At 44.9% G+C, this 13,126-nt stretch overlaps 1 protein-coding gene across 1 annotated transcript in view; it reads left to right on the top strand.

The window, feature by feature from the left end:
- Positions 1-13,126, top strand: part of ITPR1 (inositol 1,4,5-trisphosphate receptor type 1) — a 320,598-nt gene that overhangs the window by 272,318 nt on the left and 35,154 nt on the right. The window contains exons 54-55 of the mRNA XM_057554628.1: positions 5,223-5,398; positions 9,805-9,969. Coding sequence (XP_057410611.1) covers positions 5,223-5,398; positions 9,805-9,969 — 341 coding nt within the window. The remainder of the gene's footprint in view (positions 1-5,222; positions 5,399-9,804; positions 9,970-13,126) is intronic.

Genomic DNA, 13,126 nt, shown 5'->3' with positions numbered 1-13,126 from the left:
AACTTGCAATAATATAAATTGTATGTCCATATTTATTTACCAGGAAAGAAAGAGAAGAAGCTGGATACAGTATTAAAACTGTAATAAGAGTTCATCTCAGTCAGCCTCCTTGTTTTATATGTTAGGAAACTATTTGTCAGAGAAGCTGAGAGATTTAGCCAAAGTCACACAGCCAGTTAGCGACCGAGCTAACCCTAGCACGTGGATATTTTGATGCTCAGTCCAGTAGATTTTTTTTTTCCCATGCCATACTTGTGAAATTGATTTCAGACTAAAGAATTTGTAAGAAATCTCTGGAATTTTTTTTTTTTTTTTTTTTTTGGACAAGAGGTAGGGTGAGGCAGGGCTTGAGTGACTGCAGACTGCACATCCTTGGCTGTTTAGTCTCTTAAGAGCTACATGCCATTATTCACATAATGAAACGTGCTGTCCATGGTCTGGATGGATTTCCCCCACCACTGTCTCCTTCCACTCATGTGTATGCAATTCTGCACATTTTGCTGAGAAAAGGCAAACCGTTCAGGAGGGGCACTTTTCTGTTTGGGGCTCCTTGGTTTGCTTAACAGCTCTCTGGAGACATTTACGCCTGTGGGGTTCTGGGGGTTGGCGGAAGCTCCTCTTCTGTTAAACATCTACGGCCTACTTTTCTGACACCTGCTACAGCCTCCTGGGAGGCCTACTTTTCAGCTCAATTTCTCATCAGAGCTTTTTGGCAGATCACCTCCCATATACATGTCACAACCTGCCAGGAGCCACCTTGTGCGAAACATAATGGGATGAAGAGCCCAAAAGTAAGACCCAAAAAAAAAAAAACAGAAACAGTGCAGAGGTAAATTCCAGGCTCAGCTCTGGATTTAATAATGCAGATGTCATAAACGTAATGGAAGTAAATTTAAGGTCAGATTTGAAAGTGCTCATATGTTCTATGATGTGTCTGACTTACTCATTTGAGGCGTTAGCTTTTCTGTTTGGCCTGAAGCTATGTTGAAGGCTCCATTTAAGTGATTTTTTTCCCCCCAAAAGCAGTACGTAAACACAAGCCCAAGGGGCATTTTCCTTTAAAATGCAATATCAGGAATCATAAGTGTCCTTGGCTGCAAAGTTGGGCAGGTTCACAGGGCTGCAGGGTGTTCCCCCTGGGGGGTGTCTGCCTTCATCAGGCTGCCAGTCAGCAGAGGTAAGAGTGCAAAGTGGTCAACCAGGGGCTTAGGTGGAAGGGACAGAGCCCAGGCCTCTTTTCACCTCTGGGGAGCTGTTGTGCACATCACAGCAGATTCTTCAGCTGTTACTTTGGACGTGTTTTCATTTTACCCTCCACTTCTTTAAAAATATTTAAAATTGATTTTTTTAATATATCTTGGCCATTTTCTTCACTGGTCACTTGTGGCAGTTTTGAGGCCAGTGCTGGGGACAGTTCATTGACACCTCTCTCCTCTTCAATGATAAGCCTCATCCAGTGGAACAGCTAGATTTACAAAGTCCAGATTTCGTGTCTAGGCCTGGCTCTGCCACTCACCTGCCATGTGACTCTGGGCGAGCCACTTCAATTAGTTCTCCTTATCCTCTCTGTTAAGAGGTGCTTAAATTGAGCCAGTAGTTGTGGATTTGGAAATTCCTGTAGAGGTCAGGAGAAGATAGTTGCTGACCTAGTCAGGCTCTCTGGAGCATCCTGTTTCTTGCCCATCTAAGTTCAAGAACTACTGGATGCGATGTTTCTTAAAGGTCCTTCCAACTTTACAGTGGTGGCACTCAAGGTGGCATCAACCCTGGCTGATCTGTAGAAGTCCAGGCTTTCTGTTTTGGCAGCATTGGCTTTAGAACTTCATGCAGATAGACTCAACAGAAAACGTAATTAGATGTCCTTGGAGAGAGCAAGGTTGATCCAACCTAAGGAAGCCCTTTCCATTATGCAGTGACTGAGATCACCTCAAACACATCCACTCACTCAGAGGGATTTATTTTTTTCTTTTGGAAGATGTGTCGGGGGCATCTTCTATACTCACTGTTGACCATCTTCAAGAGGAGGGTTGTGTTAGCCCTGTCTAGAAACAAAATCTGATTGGTTACCTGAAAGTATTTCTTTGAGAGCAATATTTGTGCTCGTTGAATCCTGAAACCAGGATTTCCAAAATGTCCCTCTTGCAGGTGTGTAATGACCTTGCTATGTGTGCCGATGTTGCTCTGTGACTTCCAGGGCTTGTGGCTGCCAAGGACACTGTGGCCTTAAAAGCTCCTTTTTAGAAGTATCATTTTCCCCCTTTATTTCAGAACTGATGAGTCACAGAGTGTTTGAAAAGCATGAAAATTGGGCATCTTCAGATTTCATACTGAATTGTAAACATGGCATGATGATTAAAGCACATAAAGTACTACTTTTTAAACTTTCTTACTGTTGAAATTTTCAAATATATACACAAGTAGAAAGAACAGTATAGTAAACTGCCATCCATATACCCATCAGCCCAGCTTTAACAATTACCAACATTTTGCCAGTTTTGTTTCATTTGTACTCCTACTGTATTTTCTGCAAGATTTTAAAGAAGTCTAGACATCTTGTCGTTTTGCCCATAGATATTTCACTGTGCATCCCTAACTTCTAAGAATATTTAAAAATGTGTATAATCACCATACCATTATCATATCTAACAAAACTAACAGTAAATCATGTCATAGCCTGTCCATATTCATGTTTCTCCAGTTGTCTCAAAAGAAGTCTTTCTATAATTGTTTCTTTGGAATCTAGCATTAATTTTCACCTCTGTTTTTATAGTGGGAAGACAGCAGGTTTTTATATTGTCCCCTTCAGGATTTGAGCACATGTGTTGTACTGGTCACATTTATTACACTGAGCTCTTAAGAGCAGTTTAAGATGATAATCAAGCGCTTAAGAAAATGAAAGGCAAGCCACAGGCTGGGAGAAAGTACTTACAAATCATACATCAGACAAAAGGCTTATATCCAGAATGTATAAAGATCTCTTACAACTCAACAATAAAAAGATTACCCAATTAAAACAGTGGGCAGAAGATTTGATCAGTTACTTCACACAAAAAAGGACATATGAATGGCCAAGAAGCACATAAAAAGATATTCAACATCAGTAGTTATTAGAGAAATGCAAATGAAAACCACCATGACATGTTACTAGAAACCTACTAGAATGGCTAAAATTAGAAAAACTGACCATACCAAGTATTGGTGACAATGTGGAGCAAGTGGAACTCCCATATATTACTGATGGGAAGGGAAAATGGTACCATCAGTTTGGAAAACAGTATGGTTAGGTCTTCTAAAGTTAAGCATGTACTTAGGATCCCAAAATCTACTTCCATGTTTTTGTCCAAGAGAAGTGAGGACATACACCCACCCCAAGATTTGTACTTGGTTGTTTCCAGTAGCGTTATTTGTAGCAACTCCAGACTGGAAGCAATCCAAATATCCATTAATTGTTAAGTGGATAAATCAATGGTGGTATGTTCATATTACGGAATAGTACTCAGCAATAGAAAGAATAAACTATGAATATACACAATAACCTGAATGGATCTTAAAAATTTTGTTAAGTGAAAGAATTAAAAAGACTACCTACAAATATGATTATTTTTCCCATTTCATGAAATTCTGGAAAATGCAAAGCTACAGTGGTAGAAAGCAGGTCCATATTTGCCTAGCACTGGAGATGGGGGAAGGCGTCAGTTGCACAGGGCACAAGGAAACCTCTTAGGGTGATAAAGTTGTTTATATCTTGATTGTATTGGCAGTTACATGAGGTCATATGACTGTATACACTGCCAGAAGTCATCAAAGTGTGCACTTAAAACGGATGGATTTTTTTTTTTTTTTATTGATAGTTAAGGACCGTTCCTCCAGGGGTGTATATACTCCTGGTATATGCTGTGTCACCTTAGGCAAGATACGTAACCCAAGATTCCATTTCCTCTGGTGTAAAATGGAGATGATAACAGCAACCTCATAGGGTGATCAAGAGGGTTAAATAAATGATAATCAGCGTAAATGGCTTAACACAATATCTAACAATTGTTAAATGCATAGCAAGGGATGCCTAGGCCCCAATATGCACTTCTTCCTGAATTTCTGAGAAGCTTCTGCCTCTTGGTGCCCATTCCTAATCAGGTTTACCTTTGAAGGATATCCAAAGGGAAGAGGTAGGTGGCTGGGGTTAGGGGGACAGTTTTCAGAGAGAAAGTGAGTCTCAGCAGGTGTGGACGAAATGAACTAGGGCAGCCAGCAGGCTCGTGGAAGAGCTGGAACCTGCCAGGGCGCCTCTTTCCCGGGCGGTGCTTCAATCCCAGCAGTTCTGGAGAATTGAAACTCCTTTATATAAGTGGCCTTAATCATGTAGTGCTGCTTGTTTACATCTGAAGGAAACTCAAAATGTGACAGCATTTGAAATAGGGGTTTTTTTTTTTTAATGAGTGTTTTACAGAACCTTATTTTTAGCCCTGTTGGCTCATGTTATATAACCAAGCCGTCTCGTGGGACACTCTAAATAGAACTTGCAATAGCAAGAGATGACAAAAACTGGTATAAGCTCTTTGACTACAAGGATAATCTAATTGTAGGATGATGCTAATGATAAGGAAGTTGCCTTCCTCCTTGCCTTGAAGAAATCTGATGCAGGCAGGGGACCTGAAATTTTCCTTAGCATACTTTTAATAGAAATTAGAAGTTTATTCTTCCAGCTCACCTCCCCTAAGAGTGAAGTGTGACACATGTATGAGTTTTGCTTATGGAACAAACTCATTTGATGGGTGCCTACTGGGTGCCCAGTGCTTCCCTTGGGGAATTTGGAGTCTGGTGGGGATGGGATTTAGGGTGGGGGCAGTGACCACTAGAGAACAGTGTCCCATAGAGATGACCAGGGGTACAAGAATCAGAGAAGGAAGGAGCACCTGGCATGTTTTGTGAGGAGGAAGGGCGTGGAGGAGACTTCCTAGAAGAGGTGACATCTAAGCTAAGACTTAACATGAATGGGAAAGGGAGAGAATTTCCCAGGTAGAAGGAACATGTATCAGTAGAAGGCTTGCAGGTAAGAAAACATGGATGTGATGGGTTACGTCTGGGGCGGAGAACTGGACGTGAGGGTTGGGACATACAAGGCCAGAGAGGTGGTTGAAGAAAATGACGTTAAACCTGTTTTGGTCTGTCAGCTGTACCCGGTGAAAGCTCTGATCTCTGAGAGCCCTGCCTTGTCCTTCCAGGAACCCTGGAACCACACTGGTCAGGGCTGCTGTGGACAGCCATGCTCATATCTCTGGCCATTGTCATTGCCCTCCCCAAGCCCCACGGCATCCGGGCCTTAATCGCTTCCACAATTCTCCGGTTGATATTTTCGGTCGGGTTACAACCCACGTTGTTTCTTCTGGGAGCTTTCAACGTAAGTATGAATACCTTCATCGCCACGGTTTTGTTTACATACAAGTAGGAATGCCTTCCATCCTCCCCAGAATCTTGGCCTGTGCTTCCAGCGCAGAAAAATATTATCTGGGTCAACTCTTAAAATAGCAGAAGCAAAGGAGAGCTGCAGGTGGCCGTCTCCCTTTTCCCTTTCTCACAGGATGATGAACCTCTTAACGTACTCTCCGGGCACCGACAGTCTCATTTTCAGGGAATATTCCTCTCAGAATTAGGCAGACAAAGGGAGAGAAGTTGAGGTCTGGGTTAGTTTTGCCAATCAGGTCAAAGGTGTGCTAGGACGAGAGATTTTAGCCAGTAAGTCAAATGACCGAATGTTAACACAATACCCACTTCTGGTGAGGACCGCAGAGAAGCAAGAGGAACTGTTGACAGAGATGGAGCTGGTGGAGAGGTAAGAAGAGAATCAAGGAGAGTTACCTCAAAGTCAGTAGTGACATTTGGAAATGCTGTTTCACCGCTGTGGACGGGTAGGTGCCAACTCCATCTGTGGAATTCCTAGGAAATGGACACAACTGATATAAAGCCATAATTTGGAGAGGTTTCCTGGTAGAAAAAAAAAAAAAAACAACAACAACAAATTGGGACATGTGGGGATCTAAAACTGCCTTCCAGAGGCTTCTGCCCTGAGTGTATAAGGAAGCTAAGGTCACTGTTCAAAAATGGAAGTGATATTGCAAAAAAGGTGAATCCAGTAATTGAGGGCAATCATAAGTGTCCCCAAATGGCTGTTCAGATGGCAGCGGCAGCAAGGGCGCTAGGGGAGAAGGAGGACAGGGCTGAAGTCTTCTCTTAAAGAATGGAGACAGTGGGGCCACGAAGCAGGGATTGAGAGGAGCATCTTCCCCATAGGCCACAGCAGCGAGGGGAGCCCGGACCTTCTCAGGAGACGACCAGCCGTTGAATTTCGCCTCCTCTGTGGCTCATGTACTGACATGTAGGGCCTGATCCTGTGCAAGGAACCTGGGCCCTGAATTTCAGGAAGACGCACTGCGCCTTCATCCTCCAGGTCCGCGTGTTCCAAGTTGATAAATCTTAGGCGAAAAGAGCGTTCCTTGGTCAAATCAATGTGCGAAATGCTGGGTTAAGCAACATGAAAAGTTTTTCACGGCAGTATTTCTGAGAGTTTAACATGCTGATACGGGTTATGAATCTGTAAGAAAGGGACACCGGGTATTCGTGTTTCCCGAACTTCTTTGCCCACATTTTCTGTAAAGTATCACTTGGAATTACTGTTGTATAGAATATAGGTTGGGAAATTCTATTCCCAATAGTGGGAAATGATTCAGGGTTTTTGAGCAATTCAGTGGTTGAGAAAATTCCCTTGGTAGTGGCATGAATATACACGGATTTGAGCACGGGGGGTGGGGGACCACTTAGGGCCTCTAGCAGGGCTTTCGATTACGTGTGAGAAGCCTGCGTCTTGGTCATAACGGAGAAGAAGGAGGTACAGATGTCAGAGCTTCGGAGGGAACAGTGACACATGGTGGGCGTAGGGTCTGAGCCTTAAGCCTGAAAGCAGTGCAGGGCTTGGTCTGGGTCCTTTTCTCCAGGCAAAGAAGGTAGTACTGTCTTGACTGGGTGATGAAGGAGGCAAGTGTAACTCCAAATTTTTAGTCACGGGAGGCTGGGAGAAGAATGATGCCTCCAGCTAAAACGAAGTCATGCAAGACCTGGTTTTCAGGGTGAAAATAGACCAAAATTGTTGGCTCACTGGGCTTGAGGTAACAAGACAAGCTATTAATGTTGGGCCCGATGTTTGGAAATGCATGACCAGAGTGACAGAGCCACATCAACACTGAAGCAGGAAATGCAGGCTCCACCTGTGGTGAGAGGAAGCTTTTCAAGAAAGAAATACAGGAGAAAGAAATTAAAAAAAGGAAAAAACACTCAGTATTTCAGAGGTTGTCTTCTGCGAGTTAATTCTTTTGTTTCTCTGGCCTTTGGTCATTCCAGAGTTTTCTCTTTAACGTAAATCAGTTGTGGGAAAGACTCCATTTGGATAATTAATGACCATTCATAATACCATTAGCTGCGGGGGGGAAAAAGCTGAAACAGTAAACAATTATTTAGAGGGGATAAAAATAGAGAAACGTTCACATGGAGCAATGGGAGAAGAAATAGCAGCTGTGGGCAACACTGCGAAGGAATGTTGGAGATCTGAGAGCTGGGGAAGCAGCCCAGGGTGGTATCCTGGCAGCCACGTGCAGGGAGGTGGTGAGAAGGGTGCTGCAGGAGCTGGGGTTGGGTGCTAGGAGTGGACAGGGCAAGACGGCTGTGTGTGCCCTGGAGAATCGCTGGGGACGTGGGGAGAGCCGCTGCAGTAGGGAGCTGGGACCAAACGCCACACCTGGCACTAACCAAAGCGGGGTCCGTAGGAAGTGGGGACAGCAGACGAAGACCATGAATAGGAGACAGTTGCTGGTGAAGCGACAGAGAAGACGGGGGCAGAAGTTAAAGGGCAGAGTGGACTCAGGTGAAGTGGATTGCTCTGTTGTGAATACCGCAGGTGCCTGGGCTTGTGTGAGGTCCTGGAATGTCGACCAGAGCGTGACCTTTTTTTTTTTTTTTCTCTTCCTCTCTGAAACCCCAGCAACACAGTTCTTTCGGAATGAACGATGCTTTCTCCCCCTAAAAAAGATCCTACACTGGCAAAGGTTAGAATATTAGAAGAAAAAGACCTGGTGGATTGAAAGGTTAGCCTGTCTGAGAAAGCCGAACCTTCTCCGTGGGTGTTGGCTTCCCCCCTTATCTGATTGCCGAGAAGCTCGCTTGCACTGACCCACCAGATTAACTGGCACCGCTTCCCCAGCACCTGTGGCCAAGCTAGCTCGGGTAGCAGGAGATGGTTTTACCAAGTGCAGCCGAAGCGCATTCTCTCCACCTTTCTCCTGATTCAGGTTTTCCTAGTAGCATGTTGCTATAGGCAGACTTCAGGCATGGGGTTTCTCTCGAAGGTGGGACTCTGTTATACAGTAGGTCAGCCTTCAGTTGCAGGGGTCAGAAAACCTAATCCACGCTAATATAAGCAAAGGAGAAAATGTGCCTGAGAATCTAGCGCCTGGCTTCAGGTGTAGCTGAATTCAGGAGGCTGGACAGTAGCGTCAGGGCTCAGTTCCTCTCTTTTGGTTCTGCGCTGGTGGTACCCTTGGGCTCCGTGGTAACGCAGGATGGATGCCAGCAGCCTCAGAGCTCACTTTCTGTCAGGTCCGAGGTCAGGGGTAAAGAACAAAGTTGTCCTACGCTGCAGTCCCAGGAAAGATCTCAGTGGGTGTCATTGACTCCACTTGAGGTCCTCCACCTCAAGGACCGATACATGGGAAGGGATGGATGCCCAGAGGAAAAATAGAAGTTATTCCCAACCCAAGAAGGTCCAAACATTGGTACTTTACGAGGTCCCAGCGTGGCTCCTTCTGGGGGGTAAGAGTAGTCTTCTTGGAGAGTGGAGGGATCTGATAGTATGGGTTGGGAGGGAGACTTACCTTTATTCTTTATACTCTTCTATGCTATTGGAAAAAAATACTATTTTACCATGTATATATGACTATTTCAAATATGAGTTTATGAAAAAGAAGAAATCAGGAAAATTACATTTCTTTGCTTATTAATAAGGTTACATACTTTTCATATATTGTTTTTTAACTTTTTCTTGAGATGTAATTGACATATAATATTGTATTAGTTTTAGGTGTACAACATTTTGATTTGATATGTATATGAATTACAAAATGAATACCACAATAAATTTAACTTTCATCACCAAAAAAAAAAAAAAGAAGTTATTCCCAGAAAGGGGGGCAGGGGAATAGAACTCATCCTGAAGTCACTTACTTTCCCCTGCCCACCCCAAGAGAATTCTCATTTTCCCTGTAAAATTAGGAGCAATGGTTGACAAGAAGTGGCTGCTTCTCATTAAATTGCAACCCTCTAATGCCTAGAACGTAACAGAAAGTTAGAAAACACTTTTAATCATGCTGATCACAGGGTTCATGGATTGAGGTGACTTCTGTGTTTGACTAACTCATGTAAGGATGTTAGAAATGATTCATATCTCATCTTGAAAATCATAATTTCAGTATGTGTTAATTTTGTTTTTGTCACTTACAAATGCCACTTGATTAGTGTTGCACATGAAGTTATTTGACTGTCACATTAACTTGCAATATGCCTGAAAAGCAAAGTAATGAAATGACTTTGATCCGCAGAACAGTTCTCGGCGCCTTCAATGGGCCCTGGGTGCAAAAGGAAGCTTTTGTTTGGGCACAGGCGCCGAGAGACGCTTGGGGGCAAACTGCCCTCGGCTCTCGTGAAGAGTCTCGAGTTCGGCATGGTCCGTGCTTATCTGACTGTTGCTGTCATTGTTGTCAGGTCTGCAATAAAATCATCTTTCTGATGAGCTTTGTGGGCAACTGTGGAACATTCACCAGAGGCTACCGAGCCATGGTTCTGGATGTTGAGTTCCTTTATCATTTGCTGTATCTGCTGATCTGCGCCATGGGGCTCTTCGTCCATGAATTCTTCTACAGTTTGCTGGTGAGTTGCTGGTGTTGAAAGATGTTACATGTGGGCAGCTAGGAGAGCATCCTCTGTCCTTCCTCCCCTCACAGACCCCTCCTTTTCATGGTGACTGGTGTGCCTGGTCTAACGAGGTCGTAGCCCGCCCTGTACGCAGCGTTTGGGGCATCTGGAGAGGAAAGGTACCCAGGGAGCAGGTCAGCTCTCAGGAGCCCAGGAGGTGCACGATCACACTGCGTGATCACGATGACAGATGATGCCCACCATCTGGGTCAGGAGGTGTTGCCTCCACGTGCACCTTTGTTTGTCTTATTTCTTGGCCTCAGCCAGCACTTACAAGAAGAATGTTTTTGCGACTGTCACCTTCTGACAGTTCTCATGGGATCCATTGTCCAGTGAAAACATGTAGTGCCAACAAGAGCAGGAGCTATTTTCAAAGACCCAAGACCCACGACAGTGAGCTTGATAGATTTATTGATCCAGGAGGTCTTTTCAGCAGAAGTTGTGTTCCAGTCTGAGCCGAGTGCTTAAATGTCTTGATTTTCCATTATTTTCCTCCTGAGCAGGTTTTTAAATGACAGACCTCTATCTGCTTATTCTCCTGTCATTACAGGAATCTTGACCTGTAGAGTTGTAGATAAAAAACCACTTCATTGTACCTATGTCAAATGACAGGAAGCGTAAAATTGACCTTTCTGCGAACAAAACCGTCCATAAAGGGAATAGAAGAAGTATTAGAATGTTTCTGATGATTAAAAAATGATCAAGGCCTAAGTGCTGACTTAAGACAAGGGACTTGGGAATACCCTGGCAGTCCAATGGATAGGACTCTGCACTTTCATTGCCAAGGGTGCAGGTCCGATCCCTGGTTGGGGAACTAAGATCCCGCAAACCGCATGGTGCAGCCAAAAAAAACGACAAGGGATTTACTTGCAAAAAGCAGGGCAAGGAAGGCACTTCCAGGAGTTGCCGTCCATGTGGTCTCCGGGCTGGTGACTTAACTGCACTGTGCCTCAGTTTCCCCATCTACGAAATGGGGAGAACAGTCCATTTCCTGGCAGGGCCATCATAGGGATTTCCTGCTACTTCGCGTGTCAGGGTCTGAGAACAGCACCGCCACAGAAATGCTGAGTGATGGCCGGCTGTTATTACCGTCTCTGTCATCCCGTCTCCCCTCTCCCATCCAAACACCATAAAGAATGCACCATCTAGGCCTCCAGGATTAGCTCCTTCCATTAGTGGTGGATGTTGGCAGGCTGAGGGATATGGATATGGATTCGTTTCCCTCATTTTAAAATAGGTCTGGCCGTACTTTGAGGTTTTAGGCAAAGAGGTCTCTGGATACACTTGTGATGGCCATTACGTGCCCTATTTTGGTCACTCTCTATCAGAGATCTTTAGAGCTCTGTGTATATTTCTGAGCTTTTTTGTCTCATGCAGTAACACCCCTGGGTGGGGTTCCTGTTTGTGAGTCTGGGAGGCCCAAGTCCGGAACCTGACAAATTCCTGTCCTCTCTCAGTGGGGAGGCAGAGTTGAGTTGGGGTCTCTCCCACCCCTGCTGAGGGGGTCTCTCCCACGAGGTAGGGGAGTCCCCTTTAGACAGTGCCATCTCGCCTTGGCAGAGAATGACTTTTCCGACCATCTACATCCCGTTGGCTCTGTTTCCTTTTCTGTTCATCAAATCCTCTTCTTTTGGTCATTGGCAGTGCCAGCCGGTGCCAGAACTAGACGCGGTGGGTGACATGGTGAGACGAGGCAGTGTCGTCCCAGCCCTCACGGGCCTCACAGTGTAGAAAAGAACAGTTACTGTCACTTACTGACTGTTCCCTGTGTGCTCTTTCTGTCCCCTCTCACGACCGCCTTTGAGGCGGAAGAACTCTGCAAATTACCACTGGCGAGGTAGAGCCTGGTGAGGCAGGTCACCTGCCCAGAGTCGCACCGCAAGTCAGGGGCAGAGACCACGATAGCGACGCAGCTCTGTTGCCTCCCGGGTCTAAGTGCTTAAGCACGGCCCTGAGCTGCCTTTCCTTTGAGCCTGTGAAAAAGTCCCTACTCCGGTGAAACCGGTATTTCGCCTTGCAGTCTGCATGCCTGCCTTGCCGTCCCTCACCCGTCACAGAAGGATCAGAGGAGCTCAGAGCTCCTGGTGATGTTACCTCGGCTCAGTGCACTTTGAGAAAGACTGACCAGGGTCCCATGAGACCGGGGTTGGACGCTTCGCATAGGTGCTTCTGCGGGGTTTCTAAGCCATCTGGGCCTTGACTTTCTGTGACTTCAAGTGATGTGTTCCTTTTGGTGTCAAAAGCAGTATTTAACGTGTCTGTTGGGAACCACAGACAAAATACTGAAACCGTTCACATTATTCCACAAATGAGGACAGCCTGTGACAGGAAGGAATTGGAGAGAGACCTCTAGCAGGGAAAACCCACACGTCACGTGAAAGCTCTACACCAGCAGGGCGGAAAGGCAGAGTGGGCGACTGTGGCCTAACTGAAGTTCACCCCAAGACTGGCTGAACCCGGTCCCAAGCCTGCCTTCAAGTTGTGTCCTTAGCAAACTATTAACATCCCAAGATGAAAGTGTGCAAAGTTCGTTAGCAGGCGGGTAAGAAAAGGAGAAATTCAGAGTAAACGTGGAAGTGTTCTAATGTCAAACAGTGACGTACTGGTTAACACACGAGCGTGATCCCGTGTTGTACCTGTAATGTTGGGAAAGGTTCAGAAGCATGATCATGCCCACTTCTAGTGAGAGTGCGCTAAAACGGGCCTCGTTCTCTAACAGTGCTAGGGATAAATTGGTACAGCCATTCCGGAAAGCAGTGGAGCGATATCGTGTGTTATAATATTTGACCCAACAGCTCCAGTTCTGGAAACTTGCCAAAAAGAAATAACTGGACAGGTATATATACAGGCACATGCAGAGGTGTTCATCACAGCATTACTTTTAATGATAGATAATTGAAAACATCTTGACTATTTAAAAAAGGAAAAGATATTGGTTGAGTAGACTGTGGTTTTTCCATATACTGGAATACTAGGTGATCATTTTTTTTTGAAACTGACATAAGGTTTATTATTTTTTTCCTCAGAAAAAATTATAACAGAAACAAAGCTTAAAAACATAATGAAGTAAAACTTTCCTTAACAAAGATCCATGGACGTAAAATGAAAAAGC

The sequence above is a fragment of the Balaenoptera acutorostrata genome, chromosome 10, assembly GCF_949987535.1.
Source record: "Balaenoptera acutorostrata chromosome 10, mBalAcu1.1, whole genome shotgun sequence".
Classification (NCBI taxonomy): domain Eukaryota; kingdom Metazoa; phylum Chordata; class Mammalia; order Artiodactyla; family Balaenopteridae; genus Balaenoptera; species Balaenoptera acutorostrata.
Note: the sequence above shows the minus strand (reverse complement) of the source record. Positions and strands in the feature narration are given on the sequence as shown.